The sequence below is a fragment of the Echinops telfairi genome, unplaced genomic scaffold (genome assembly GCF_000313985.2).
Source record: "Echinops telfairi isolate 266 unplaced genomic scaffold, ASM31398v2 ScPeMD7_7469;HRSCAF=8507_0, whole genome shotgun sequence".
NCBI classification, from domain to species: domain Eukaryota; kingdom Metazoa; phylum Chordata; class Mammalia; order Afrosoricida; family Tenrecidae; genus Echinops; species Echinops telfairi.
Genome location: NW_022111372.1, coordinates 86,670,599 through 86,686,396, shown reverse-complemented (window position 1 = coordinate 86,686,396; position 15,798 = coordinate 86,670,599). Strand labels below are relative to the sequence as shown.

At 46.6% G+C, this 15,798-nt stretch overlaps 1 protein-coding gene across 3 annotated transcripts in view; it reads right to left on the bottom strand.

The window, feature by feature from the left end:
- DPYSL3 (dihydropyrimidinase like 3) overlaps window positions 1-15,798 on the bottom strand; it is a 163,892-nt gene that overhangs the window by 15,149 nt on the left and 132,945 nt on the right. For all 3 annotated transcript variants that reach the window (XM_004696703.2, XM_004696704.2, XM_045284859.1), the window contains exons 5-8: window positions 12,955-13,016; window positions 11,826-11,906; window positions 4,710-4,778; window positions 1,276-1,396 (exon numbers count right to left, since the gene is read on the bottom strand). In XM_004696703.2, the coding sequence (XP_004696760.1) occupies window positions 1,276-1,396; window positions 4,710-4,778; window positions 11,826-11,906; window positions 12,955-13,016 (333 nt within the window). The remainder of the gene's footprint in view (window positions 1-1,275; window positions 1,397-4,709; window positions 4,779-11,825; window positions 11,907-12,954; window positions 13,017-15,798) is intronic.

Here is a 15,798-nt window from a genome sequence, read left to right as displayed (position 1 = left end):
GACTAATATATCCATTATGAAGCCCTAGTGTGTAGTCACCTAAGCACCAAGCTGCTCAAACCACATGATCAGCCGTTCGAATCTACCAGCCGTTCTGAGGAGAAAGATGAGGTTATCTGTTTCCTTTAAGACTCAAAGGCTCAGAAACCCAAAGGGGGCAGTTCTACTCTTTTGCTGAGTTGGAATGGACCCTATAGCAGTAAGGTTTTTTTCCTTGCCTTAACATACCTATTCATAAAGCTCATAATGTGACCCAACAGTGAAAAATGAAAAAATAACTGTATCAAGCTACAACATTTTAGGCAAACCTTCCTGAGCCTCAGTTTCCTCATCAGCTCAATAGGAAAAATCCTAAGATTATACCACTCACACAGAATGTGAAGAGGATCAAATGAGCTAAGATGTTTGAGGAGTTTCCTAGTGAGGTAGTTACATAATTTCACGTAAACTTGAAGATATATAAAAGTGTAGGGGTGGAGTCTAGCCTGTCAATTAGGTCACAGCCTGATGGTGACTCCTTGAGGGAATGGCCTTCTCATTAAGAGGTCTTGGGAACCTCCTCCCCTCTCTCTGCCTTCACCTTCCTGCTGGCAGACCCTGATGGCTACCAGGGCCCTTCCACTGTTATTGGATTCACATTGGGTGTTTCTGCACCTGCCAACCTGTGATCCTCCTGAATCCTGCATCATTGCATGTTGCTGACTGATCCTGAAGAGGGAATTGTGGACTAGTATCAGACTTATAGACTTGATCTTGTCTGGGCTGGGATTTTTGCTTGATATATAATACCTTCTTGGTATAAAACTCTCTCTTACACATATATGAGTGTCACTGGATTTGTTTCTCTAGTCAACCTGGCCTAACACACCCAGCGAGCAAAGCCAGAACAAAATCATTAAAATAAAATAAATAACACTGAAATAAGAGTTGATTCCAACTCACAGAAACCCATTCACTCGATGGCTCACAGTGACCCCCAAATACCACTTGTGGGTTTGGGGGACTGTAACTCTTTCTCCCCAGCAACCTTACATAACAGAGTAAAGCTACCCTGTGGGGTTTCCCAGACCATACTCTTTATGGAAGCAGAATGCCCTCTCTTTCTGCTCACAGGTTCAAAGGACTGCCGTTGAGGTGCGCAGCCGCACAGTTAGCTCACCGCACTGCCGGTGATCCTTTGAAAAGCACAACAGGTGGCACCTCTACATGGCAAACAGGGATGCAAGGAGCCGCCTGGCCTGCCTGACATGCGGACATGCGTGCAGCACAAATCACCTTTCTTCCTGGCTTGGGAGATGAGATCAGCTGCACTCTTGCTCATGACCTTGGTGATGTAGAGAGGGCAGTTGGTTTGGCTGGCGATGGTGATGGCACGGAACACAGCCTCCGCTTCCAGCTGCAAAATAAAAGTCCCCACGAGTCAATAGGAACATGAGCCTCTTAAACCCATTGCTTCCTTGCCAACACAAACAGAGAGAGCAGTGCGGTGCAGAGGTTAAGAGTCTAGAATCCAAACTCTAAGTCTACCATTTCCTAGCTCTACCACTGATGACCTCACCGTGTGTAATGTAGGTAGGGAGAGTGTAAATAAAGCCGTGGGAGAGCAATGTCTGGCCCAGAGAAGAAGCTAGTGAACGTGAGGAGCTATTCCTTAGTCTACTGTCCCCAAAGCTACATACAAACAGAAGTCTTTTGTTCCCAAACACCCCAGGACAGATGTTCTGAGACAACACAGTCACGTCAGTGGGCCTAGAGTAACCAGCAAAGCCCGTAGGCATCCCCTTGGCCCAACCCCTTCCCTGTAGCCCTGAGTGATCAGCAAAGGGTTAATTCCAGGAAGCAGTTCTTATAACAACAATTCTCAGGCTGCTCGGCACAAAGCCTTCTTTTGTTACCCAGCTCGTCCACGCCACCCTCATGCAGAATTCATGTTTTCTAATGGCTAATTGGCACAGTTTCCTATAGTAAGTAACAAATAATGAGCTGCTCCCAACTTTATGAACAGAGATAGCTGCATCCTCTGCGATGGCCTGGGTCCGACTCCAGGGTCTGCCACTTACTGGCCGTGGGGATCTCACGGACCTCCAAGGCTTCATTTCCCTCTCAGTAAAGCTGGGACACTAACAGACCCTGAGTCTTGTGGCTGCTGTGCGGATTAGGCTAAACCTTGTAAGGCAATGAGCTCTCTCCTGGACAAGGTCAGTGCATCCAGGTCTACTTCAAGGCAAGGAAAGCCCTGAATAATAATAACAATAGTACGGATAACCACTGGTACTATTGCTGGTCCCAGTTTCTCCCAAATGTCAGAGAATCGGTGCTACCAGTATTGCCAACGAGCCCCAGAGCTGAGGCATTTGACATTTTTTTCCTTTCAATCAGCAACAGTTAGTGTTTGCCTGGGTGGTAAGCTTGTGAGGCCCAGCATTTTATAAAAGGCCCAAAATAGGTTGCAGACGCAAGCTAGTACAGAATACAAACCAGTCCCTGACCCTGGTGCTTGGGACACAGTCCAGGCTCTGAGCACTTGGGCGGGGACCGCACCCCTGGCCTGCACTTTGTTCCGGGTGGATGAGGCCCTGAGGCCTGTGAACACACAGGTGAGTGCCTGGTTATCTCACGGCCTTGGGTCCCAGCTCCCCGAGTGGCATCACTGGTATCACTCATTGGAGATGGAGCTGGGTGTGCTGAGAATTGAAAAAAATGGCTCCTCCTGTGCTCATTCCATCCTCCTCACACCCCTGCTGACCACTTCAGCTCCCCGTGACCTCCGGCAGGCCCCTTTGATCTCTGGCTCTCTCTGGACGGCAGGTTTTCCAGTGTGCTGACAACATGACTATCTTTGGAAAGTTACATCACCCTCCAACTTCACCCACAAGGCTTCCAAGGTTGTAGAGATCTGCGGTGGGGAGGCTTTCTACTAAAAAGGAGACGGAACTGGGAAAGGGTGGAGATGGGGGCGGGGTGGGGGGGCTGAAAAAACAAACCAGGGAACAAAAATAGCCTTTGCTCTGAAATCCCCTGGCTGCTGCTGGAAAAACCCATCTTGCCAACACATCTATCTCTACAGTGACCAGCGACTAAGACAAGTGTCACAGGTAATGCTGCCCACACTGGCCCGCTCGTGCTGTGCCCAGTGCCCCAGTCCTTCCAGCATCCCAGTCCAATGGGATGATCTCTCTGGGCTTCGGCTTCCTGAGCTGCTCAATTGGCACAGTAAAGCCAACTTCTCGGAGCCCTGGCAAGGACAGTCTGGACAGTGCATGCAATGATAGCACAGTGCTGGGTACAAGAACGTACTCATTGAAAGCCCTACCCAAACCCATTGCTCTTGACTGAATTACAGCTCCCAGCAACCCTAGAGGACCAAGTGGAACTGCCCGATAGGGTTCCTAAGGCTAAAGACCTTGATGGCAGAAGTGTGCCGCATCTTTCTTCAGGAGAGTGACTGGTGAACTTGAACTACCCACCTTTCAATGAGGCCAAGCACTTAACCCCTGGGGCTCCAAACTCATTGTCCAAAATCAAGCTCATTGCCACCGAGTCATTCTGATTCATGGTGAGCCCTTGTGAAGGGACCTGGGGCTATCAACACGATAGAGAGGCTTCTTGGAAATGCTGTGTGAATCACATCCCGATCACAAAACTGTAAATTCTTTCAAATGGTTAGAAACACATGATTGGACCCAAAGATATTTCAAGGATGCTGAAAATGTTGCTCAAACTGGGTACTGGCTGCGCAACTATATTGAGGTTGTGAAAATCCCTTGCACCTCGATGCTATTCCGCACTCATTCCTCTGTGTTGCATTTAATGTTTCAAAGACTTTTGAAAATACCATTTCAGATGGGTAATGGAAGTGCAGTCATTTCTGATTCTGGCTTCTTCTACCATTTATAGAATTTAAAACTTGGAATGACAGGGCAGGGATAGGACAGGCAGGGTCTTGAATTGGGGCTAGGTCCAGACTAAGGCTAATTTCCCAAAGCCAATCTGCCATCTGCCGTACAGCCCCTCAATCCCCAGCTCTAGGCCCTGCGCCAGCAGCTCGAGTTCCCGCCATCCCAGACCTGTGGACTCAGCTCCTTGTTAGCTTTCCGTGTCTCTATAACTGCGGAGCACAGACTCAGACCACCACCCAGACATGGGACACACGAGGACCTGGACACCATCACCTTAGACCAATGGATAAGTATGGCACCTAGGAAAAATCCTTTCAACCTCCCCCCTGTGGTCAACACCCTGTGGGAAGGCCATGGAATGTCGTAGAAGGGAGGACAGCTGTGAACTTGTCTCCATGGCCACTGGTTAGCAAAGGGATGAGCAAAGCCTCACTCCGACTGCATGGCTGTACGGCACATTCTCCCTTCCGTTATCTTTAGAGCGGTCAGAAGCAAGCACCTCTATGTATAACTCTCTCATTCCCTCAGGACCTCTGAACTAGGGACCACCTGAAGTGGTTTCTGAAAGATATACTGCATTATCGCTGTGTGGTATTCATAGACCCTCACCTTTCAGGATGCTCACATGTACATTTGGGGGGGAGGGGTATTCAGGAAAGGTGGTCTCAAACCCAGTATATAGTGAGCTGTAGAAACGGCTAGAAGGTGATGCCAGAAGTCTCTTGGAAGCTATTGCTAAAGAAAAGAGCTTCCGCGGCTGCTACTGCTCTCTCTCCCTCTCCCACCTCCTCCAATGCCTTTGCCACTTACCTCCTCTGGTCTGCTCAGTACATGGCCTTCTGGGCCAGTTATCCCCATTTCCAGCATCCGAGTTTGTTCCTAGAATGGTAATAGACAGTTCTGAAATGAGTTCAAGGGAGTCTTGGAGAAGTTCAGCAGTGTGCCCTGCTCAGAGACCCTCAGTGGAAAAAGAGAAAAATAGACATGTGTATGTTGTGAAAATGAATGTATTTGGAATTGCAAAATAGACTGGAGATGTTATTAAAAGAAGAAAACGCTATCTAGGGATGGCGTGCTACTACACAAGGACTCAGTCTGGCAGTATCAATGTGTCCTCTACATTGTCCATCAAATGTCACACCAGCTCATGTACTCTCCATCTTTTTCAAGCCTAGTGATATGAAGGTGCATTTGGTTAATGTGCTTGTTTATGAATTCCTTCATTTCAGGGTCCATGCATTCAACACAATGTATAATATATCTGCTTGTGCTCCATTCTGGGTTAAGCCCCTGACTACACAGAGCAGTAGCCTAGCAACTTTCCGAATGCCATGACCCTTTAACACAGTTCCTCATATTATGTTGACCCCCCCAATCACAGAATTATTTTTGTTGCTACTTCATAACTGTAATTTTGCTACTGTTATGAATCGGGCGAGCCCTGCGAAAGGGTGGTTTGACCCCCCAAAGGGGTCACGACCCACAGGTTGAGACCCGCTGGCATAGAGCTCTCAGTGGAGTACTGTGTTTCCCACAGTATAGGTCATCGACCCCTGCATCAGAAACACCTGTGTTTCTATTAAAGACAGGCATTTTTCCTGCCCCATCCAGGATCTCCCAAACACGTGGAGGCAACCCCAAGGGGTATGAATTTTAATATTCCCCATAACTCTTTAACTCTGTCTAGAAAAAATGGGTTCAGAATTTAACCAGTCAAAATAATGCCTCTAAACAACATTATCTGTGTTATGTTGGCCTCTATTGAACCATCTTTAAACAGGACAGGATAAGTGACGGAGCCGTTTGGCAGGTGGCTAAATCCTAAGGCTTTTGATGGGCTTGCAAGAAGTGGATGGCTAGGCACTAAACATACACATGAGCTAATTGGAACTGGAAGAAAGCCTAGCCCATCATATCTGTGGCTTTGCTGGCATTCACTCTCAAGGGAGGACAGCCAATGCCAACACACCTGTGCCCCAGCAAGCCAGCAGGGTGGCCAGAGGAGTATGTGGGCGATGTGCAAGATGGCGTGGGGAGGGTGAACTCAATGACGCTTTGTCTCACTGTAACTATGAGTTACTTTAAAAAGAAGTTATTCCTCCCACTAGAAACAGAACTCTTATTTGTTGCTGTTGGCTTGTTTTTAAAAAGTTAGAAGTAAAAAATTAATAGGGAAAAGGAAGAAAATGCACATATTACAAGCAAGTAATACAGTTAAACTTATACGAGAAGTAAATATAGTTAAACTCCCACCCCCCAAACCCCTTTTAATCCTTGCTGTCCTGGATTGGGGGCAAAGAATTTGTGCTTGAGTACTACCCTAAAGACTGGTTATTCAAATCCACCCACCTGCATCATGGAACAAAGGCCCGGAGGTTTGTGTCCATAAAGATTACAGCTAAGCGAGGTAAGTCAGGCACAAAAGGGCAAGTACAACATGTGTCTGCTGAGGTCAGCTTTAAAAAAATGCAAAAGGTGCATAGGGAAAAAGCTACTGTATGCAAACATTCCTGGGGTGAGGTCCAGGTAGTATGGCAGGGGCCAGACCAAATCCAGGGGTACATATGATAGCCAACTTAAAAGGACGGGGTGGGGGAGAAATAAAAGAATGGGTGGTGGGGAACAGGGCACTAACCCACCCAAGGGGAGGGTATTGTTTATATCTCCATAGGGAAAGAGGGACCAGACTTCAACCCAGTGCTCCAAGATGTGAAAGAAGCAGGGAACCAGTAGAGAGGTCTGAAGGGTCTGCCCCACTCCCAACTACGTGGACAGTTGCCCCTCCCCGAGGAGAATTTACTTCAGAGGACAGCACTGAAGCTACAGCTCAGGGAGAGTGACATGTCTGTCTGATCAGAGCACACGGGAGCAAATGAAGGGGGAGGAAGAGAGAGTGGAGCACATGCTGGCCTATCCCTGCTCAGAGAAGCCAATGCACAGAGAGGACCATATGGCCGGCCCCACTATGAGACATGACATCCCTCACTGACCCATAGCCCTACAGAAGACAACACTGGAGAGACAGTGTGGGAATTGCACTGGATCTGACCCCACCACACCGAGGTGAAACACTAAGGGCATGCAACAGAATGGCAAGGGGAGCAGAACAAGGAAGTCCCGAGAGAGTACCAAAAACAGACTTTGGGGCCAGGGCTTGGCACTTCATCAGACTGGACCAGAAAACACTCCTAAAGGTCAACAAACAGACCTTGAACTATTTACAGACGTTTATTTTTTTGTCATTGTTTTTTTGTTGTCATTGTTGTTGTTTTCTTTACTTTTGCTGCTTTGCTTTGCTCTGTCTTGTTTTTGTGTATATTATTATCTCTGCAAGTCCATCTAGATAATATAGGTGGGATAAACAATCTGGAGGAGAAAACAACAGGACTAATGGTTCCGGGGGGACATGGGAGAGGGGGTGGTAGGGGAAAGAAAGTGGTATTAACAAACCCAGGGACAAGAGAACAATAAGTGATCCAAAATCGGTGGCAAGGAGGGTGTAAGAGGTCTGGTAGGGATTGATCAAGGGCAATGTAACCGAGAGGAATTACTGAAACTCAAATGAAGGCTGAGCACAATAGTGGGACAAGAGGAAAGTAAAAGGAAATCGAGTAAAGAACTAGGAGGCAAAGGGCATTTATAGAGATCTAAATACAGGCATGTACATATGTAAATATATTTATATATGATTATGGGGAAATAGATCTATGTGCATATATTTATAGGTTTAGTGTTAAGGCAGCAGATGGACATTGGGCCTCCACTTAAGTACTCTCTCAATACAAGAAAATTTTGTTCTATTAAACTGGCATTCCATGATGCTCACCTTCCAGACACGATAGCTGAAGACAAAGCAGGTGCATAAGCAAATGTGGTGAAGAAAGCTGATGGTGCCCAGCTATCAAAAGATACAGCATCTGGGGTTTTAAAGGCTTGAAGATAAACAAACAGCCATCTAGCTGGGAAGCAACAAAGCCCACATGGAAGAAGCATATCAGCCTGTGTGATCATGCGGTGTTGATGAAATCAGATATCAGGCATCAAAGAACAAAAAACCATATCATTGTGAATGAGGGACAGTGCAGAGTGGGGATTCAAAGCCCATCTGTAGGCAACTGGACATCCCCTTACAGAAGGGTCACAGGGAGGAGATGCCAGTCAGGGTGCAGTGTAGCAACGATGAGACATACAACTTTCCTCTAGTTCTCTAATGCTTCCTCCACCCAGTACCATGATCCCAATTCTACCTTATAAATCTGGCTACACCAGAGGATGTACACGGGTACAGATAGGAACTGGAAACACAGGACATTCAGGACAGATGACCCCGTCAGGACCAGTGGTGACAGTGGCTATACCAGGAGGGTAGAGGGAAGATGGGGGAGAAAAGGGGAACCGATCACAAGGATCTACATTTAACAACCTCCCTGGGGGACAGACAACAGAAAAGTGGGTGAAGGGAGATGTCAGATAGTGAAAGACATGACAAAATAATAATTTATAAATTATTAAGGGTTCATGAGGGAAGCGGTGCGGGGAAGGAGGGGAAAATGAGGAGGTGATACCAAGGGCTCAAGTAGAAAGAAAATGTTTTGAGAATAATGATGGCAATGTATATACAAGAATGCTTGACACAGTGGATGGATGGATTGTGATAAGTTGTACGAGCCCCCAATAAAATGATTTAAAAAAAAAAGAATAGCTTCAACTCAAGGTTAAAAATTTAAGAAAATGTTTTGAGAATGAGGAGTGCAACAAATGTACAAATGTGCTTGACACAATGTATGTATGTATGGATTATGATAAGAGTTGTATGAGTCCCCAGTAAAATGATTAAAACAAACAAACAAAAAAGATTACAGCCAAGAAAAACCGCTGAAGAGGGTCACCATGAGTCAGACTCACCTCAACAGCAAAGGGTTGATTAGTTTTTGTGCTCATCATTCAAAATGTGGACGGAACAAAATTTCTTCCCAACCCTGATGAGTTTCTGCACTGAACTACCTCTTGACATCACATAGAGGTTAAGGTCGCCAATGAAAGCACTTTCAGCCTTCTATGACACCCTCATTTCAGAGGGTTGGGGCAAGAGCTGACACAGAACCACAACAGCTGCAGCAGAGCGTGCCAAGCACATTCAGATCACTGGGAGTCAGTTTTCCAAATGCAATTGTTTGGACTCTATTATTGTGTGTGTTGAGTGAATTCTAAGCGTGGCTGTAATCTTTATGGAACCAGATAGCTAGGTCTTCCCCAGCCCGCCAGGAAGTTTGCTGGATTTGAACCACCAATCTTTGCATTAGGATCTGAGCACCTCCCCATTGCACAGCCAGAGCTCCTTGTCTGAGCTCTGCTTCTCACCTCTGAATAAGAATCTCTGGAACTAGAGGGAAAACAGCAGTCTCTCTTTAGGCTCCGTGTGCTGCTTAAAGACGCGGATGTACTGCTCATGTTAAGAAGACTAGTCTAACGGTCTAAAGGCCCCCAGAGGCCTCCTTGCATGCACAAGCAGTGGGCACTTGGACCCCGTGATAACAACTTCTATCACATCACCATTTGGGTCACGACATAATTGCAGCTTGCTCCATAAAGAAAGGGATTTCTGTCTTTTTTATCTTCTCTTAAGACTTAGCACGTCACTGGTGCATAGTAAATATCTGTTGAAAAAATGGCTAGACACTGCTCTCAGATTGCCCTGCACTAGAACATTCACAGTCGCCATTGTTTGGGCCACAAGGGAAGGGGGAAATGTCTTCTCATTCTTTTGTGCCTTTTGCAGAGAAGCAGAAAGACCAGCCACAGCAGCTGCCTTCATTCGGACAATGTGATAAAATCTCTCAGCTCAAGCTGAACATAATAAACACGCACAAACACAAAAAACTCATCCAAATGGAAAAATGCCCTATTCTTTTCCTGACAGAGAACAGATCTTCCCGAGGCAGAATGGGGACAAGGAGCCACCAGAAAGAGAGGACATGGGAGAAAGGACTACATTGGAGCCTGTTTGTCTCAGGAGTCTAGCAGGAAAAGCAAGGAGAGCTCATGGCCATTGGCAGCTGGAATGAGGGCTAGGACCTCTGGCTGCTGCGCTGAAAACCCGGAGGAGGAGGACGAGGAAGAGGAATAGGGGGAGGAATGTCCTCAACACCACTGGGAGCAAAAAATCTGGACCTTCTCTGGAAAATGATTTCATTCTTTGAACTACATGGGGATGTGAGAGAAAGTGCCGTCGGGACCTAGCTGATCAGCCTCCCGGTTATAAGAGAAAAAAAACGCATGTGGCGCTCTCATCTTCCACCAGGACGACAAGACTCTGAGTCTGAAATCGCAACAGCTGCAGCCCTGCACTGCTGTCCTGTGGAGGACTTGGGCTGGACAGTCGGGGCAAGGGACCATGGATGTACCAGGCCTCCTGGGGCACATCACCTGAGGGGCTAAGATTTAGTTCTGCCATGCCCTGGCTGTGTGCCGTGTGTCGCTTGTCTAATTAGCCTCCATCCCCACATTCTCTATAAGGTCGAGAAGAGAACAGGCATCTCTCAAGGCCTGGAGAAGGTAAAGTGAGACTTCAGTTCTTACCAGTGCCTAGTTTGTACTAGGAAGTGTTCACCTACTGCGACTGATATGAGGCACCAGTGCTCATTGCTGAACAATAATCCATAGATGAAAACCACCCAAGCATCATCCATCAATGAGGGGATGGGTGGACAAAGTGTCGTGCATATACACTCATCCAGAAGGAGAAATAAAGTCCATGATGTTCAGTGGAGGACCCTTGAAAACATGATGCGGAGCACAGGAAGCCAATCACAAAAGGACAAGTATTGTATGATCTATCTCCTACAAAAGACCTAGAATCAATAAATGTAAAGACACTAAAATTTATTAGTGGTTACCAGGAAGGGTAATGGAAGTTTACATAGTAGGTATCGATGAAAGAAATGTATAAGATTAAAATAACTAATAAAATGAAATCGTCCATGTGAAAAGTGTTAAACTTGGCGAATGTTGTGTTATATATATTTACAGCAGTTTTTGAAAAAAAAGTAAAAGAGGCTACTGCTGCTAACAAGTTAAGGGATCTGAGATTTATATCAGTCTAAACATTATGCTCACACACCCATGCCGACCACATTCACCGAATCCCAAAGAACTTTTAAAACAAAGGCACAACCCAAGCTCTTTGCAGGCGACGGGAGACATCTGTTTGGACTCTTCTCTAGCGAGCATAATGCCTGATCCAAAGGGCTCTTGCAACACTCTTGGAAAAGATGAATAATGGTTCCTTGCTGTTAATGTTATCCCTTGGGCTCAGAGAGCTAACTCCTCTTTCCTGGCTGCCCCTTCCTATCAGAGGTCGATCCTGATGGTTTCTGAGATAAACAGAGACCTTCCCCAGACAGCACTACGCATCTATCCCATTAGACAGCCCAGGAGAGGGAACAAGGACTGCTCTCTGTTTCCTTATAAATAATCAACTGGGGCCTCGGAGCCCTCACTTACATGACTCCTTCCTCAGATTTCTCAATACAATGTCTAGGATCCCAACCCCCAAGATCTCAATCCTTGATTATGCAGAGCAGCAAGTTCTGCAGACCTGGATCTGATTAGTAGTTTCAGAGAAGCGAAGCCCGAGGGCGGTTCCTTTAGGATGGGGACCAGCGCATAGCTTCGACCCATTTTCAGAACCTTTGCAGCAACGACCCCCACAGACTGGTCAAATCTGAAAACCCTGTCTGTCTCACGGCTCCTACTGCTTCTGCCTCGCCCAGCTGCACTTGCCCCTCCTAGATTAGGAGTGTGGTCGGCCTGCTCTGCCCGCCGCATTGATGACGTCCCTCGCTCATAGGAGGCCTCAAGTCACAGAGGAGCAATGAGGAAAGAAATGGGTTACGGAGCGGAACCCCAGAGGCGCCGCTGTGTTACCTGAGCAATGATATCCCCGTTCTCGGCATGAACTTGGGCAATGGCCCCCAGCTCTCCGAGGGAGCTGAAGATCTCGTAGAGCTGAAATAGAAATGAGCAGGTGTCACCTTCCCACGTCACTGGTGCTGTTAATAAGAAGATGGATGTTCCAAGGGCTAAATCCAGATACACATACACGGCATGGGGCGCGGACGCTGCCGAGGGAGGAGAGAGGCACTAACGGACGCCACACCAAAAGGACTGTGGTCTAATGCAACTCGAGGAAACTCTGTCACGGGGAAGCACCTAGACCGGTGGTTCTCAACCTTCCCAATGCCGCGCCCCTTTCATACCGTTCCTCATGGTGACCCCGCAACCATAACATTAATTTTGGTGACCTGCATAACTGTCATCTTGCTACTGTTATGAATCGAGTGCCCCCTGTGAAAGGGTGGTTCGACCCCCAAAGGGGTCGCGACCCACAGGTTTAGAACCACTGACCTAAAGTTTCTAGAGGCAGGCTGGGCAAACTGCGCCCCAGTGCTCTGCTCTGCCCCTGACCATCATGTGTAATGGAATTATTTCCCACTGAGCTGAGAGCAAGTGTCAGGCTCCACTGTAACAAGTGCTTCAGAAAGCTGCTCTTGCTTGCTTGGTCGTGGAATGAGACAAAGCTGGGACTCCTGCCTCTTAGTCTCTCCGAATAGATCTTTACCTCTTACATTCACCTCTCTTCACTAGGAGGTGTGGGAATACATAGCTTATGCATATTCAAGATGTGTCTGAAACAGTCACATGACACACATTTCTTAGGAAGAGTCAGAGGCACCTGGATATTTATTATCCCCACGCCCCATTTTCATGCAGCAAGGGTCTGGAATCTGTTCAGTCAATGCAGGCAGGCATGCTCTTCCTCTTACCCCTTAAAGAATGATGCTGCCAATGGGAATTCTAGCTCCCTGCCTAGGTGGTCACAGACAGTGTGCTTGTTACTTTACTTAAAAATATAGTGCGTGCTGCAAAATTTCAGTGAGCATTCTGGCTCAAGAGTCTCCCCCAGTGACCACATTGGCTCACAGATAAAGGTCAAGGTCATCAGCAAAACCAGAAAACCCAGCTAACCCCAACCACACAACAAATGGATTATTACCTCTGTGTTGGACACTTGATACATATCCTTATAGGCCATGTAAACCATGAAGGAGTTAACCCCTGTAAGAGAGGGACGGGGCAGGGGAAAACAAGAGAAAGAAATGTTATCACAACCAGTCTATCATCGCCGATTGCAATGGAGACTCCTGTTCTGACTACAGCAGAGCCCTTTCTCCGTGTTCTTGAAGAGAATTTGTCCAGTTCCTCCCCCTTACCCCGTAAAATCTCTAAGTTGTATCAGAGCCAAAGAGCAGACCTGCTTCAAAATCTCTCTTCCCCTTTGCATATTCTCCGGCAGAGGCCGGCTATGCTCTTATATCATTGGAGGCCATGTTGCTCAAGAGTCATGGCAGCAGCCCCGTAGTGTGTCTTCACTCACTGGGGATACCACCTGGAACCCATCGCACAATGGGGTGACACCACCTGGCAGCCAGTTCTGTGAACTTGGACTACTCCGTCTCGCTGAGACTTAGTTTCCACATCTATAAATGAGGATAGTAACAATGCCCTATCTTCAAAGGTCATTGGGAATGTTAAAAGAAATAAAGCATGTAGAGTGTTTAGCATCAGGCCTGCCACACAAGCCAGGACTCCATTGATGGGTCTCCTAAGGGAATATTCACGATTTAATGAATATCTGTTATCTACCAGGCCTGTGTGGGGTGTTAGAGCTGAGAGGAGATCTAAGATAGATCCTGTCCTTAGAGATAATAGATAGAGGTATTGAATTGTGACCCCCTCCAAAAAAAAAAAAATGCTGTAAATCCTAACCCCCACGCTGTGGAGCCCAGGTGTCAAAGTGGTTAAGTGTGTGGCTTTACCACTCTTCCAGATATGGCTTTGGTATCACTTGGGAACTTCTCTGCTGAAGAAAAAAGTAGTCATCTGCTTCTGTGAAGATTCCAGCCTTGGAACCCCTAAGGGGCAGTTCTACTCTTACTTATAATGTCGCCATGTGATTCAGCATCAACTCAGTGGCAATGGCTTTGTGTTTTCTGGGGTACATCTATGGTTACAACCCCAGTTGGGAATGGGTTTTCTTTGCCAGGTTAATGAGATAGCAGGATGTGCTTTAAGCCTGTGTGTGTGTGTGTGTGTGTGTGTGTGTGTGTGTGTGTGTGTGATATAAAAGCCAAGTGAGCAAGTAGCTTGAGTAGAGATAGCGTAAGTTGAATGGTAAGCTAAGTGAAGACATTTCTCTAGGGTTTACAGAAAGATAAATCTTCTCTTAGAGACAGGGCCCTGAAATTGGACTTCTATGCCTTTATGTAAGAAAATACATCCCTGTTTGTTAAAGCCACTCACTCATGACATTTCTGATATGAAAACGCCTTGACGCCATTGAGTCCATTCTGACTCTCAGTCACCCTGCCCCTACGGGGTCCCGAGACTGTAACTCTTTCTGGGGGTGCAAAGTCTCATCTCTCTCCCATTTCTGATTTAGCAACACTAAAGAACTAAGGAGCCAAGCTCCACCTGAGGTCTACATAGCTAAACCCTAAAGGTATAGGAGGTCCTTGACAGTGCAGTTCATGAGCTCAGCTGGTAACCAGAAGTTCAGGTGAATCTAAATGGTTTCTTAGGCGTATGGTAGGGGGTGGTGTGGGAAATGGGCAGCTAACAGTGATGAGGACAATGATGGAAAACATGTTCTAAAAACGACTGAGGTGATGACTGCACCGCTCTCCTTGACGCGACTGAGGGCATGATGTGCGGGTTACGTGCCAGTAACACGGTTTCAAAAATGAGAGAGGACTTTTTTAAGGGATATAAAGAAAGTACTATTCAGTTTTGACCCAAAATAAATGGACTGATACAATGATTTACCAAAGTAGACAGAATGGTAAACAGAGGATAATTTGGGGGAAAGGAAGACAATTTTGGTCTCCAACCATGAAGGCCGTCTCAGCCTCCAGTGTTCCTGGCCAAAAGTGGGTTGTAATTTAAGCACTTCCTTACTCAGACTGGTTCAACGCAAAGCCATTTTGTCAACACTGCCCTTCCCACAAGCTTCTGTGTCATCCATGAAATGACCCAGGCTTTTGGCAGGGAGGTGGGGGTCATTTAGTTCTCCACTCCAGTTGAATCGCTCAGTGCCAAAGGAGGCGAAGAAGGAAGGGAAGAGACTAATCTGCCATTCGGCATCACACCGGCTGCTGCTCCCTGAGGACAGCTCAGGGCCTGTGGGAGAAGGGGAGCCAGAAAAGGACTCCCATTCTCTACGGGATATTCTTTATCCTTACAAGTACGAGCGAACTCCGCTCCTACCCTGAGCTCATAACGTTTATCCAGGCTACTCAGTTGATAATAGTTCTTGCATCTTAAAATATGTGTCTTTGTTTATTCTTCATTAGCCTGCTCCCCTTACCTTGGATGTTCACCTGGAGCCATGGCTGTCCCCTGTCTCTCTTAGGTCACCTTACAATGCTAACGAGGTACACTGCATGCATGTGGGCATGGTTCTGTAGTGGTAGGGCAGGGAAGGGTGGGATGGGGGTAGACTAGAGGTAATAACAATGACTACAAGAATGAAGAAAAAAATTCTATAATTAATTGTGGTGATGATTACACAACTCTTTTTCATATGAATGATTAAATTGTATTGTATGTTAAATGTACAGTCAGTAAAACTGTTAACAAATAACAATTTGTCAAATGGAAAAAAGTAGAAAGAATTAGAAGAATCTCGGGAGCCTAAGGAAGGGCATACTAACTGACAGGGTGTGCACACAGAGACATGAACTTGTGCTCAGGGCCCGAGCTCCTACCCTGAGTGCTAACAAACCCTTATTCCCAGAAATGCCTCAGTCTTTTCTAACAGTGCTATTGCTATATAATAGTA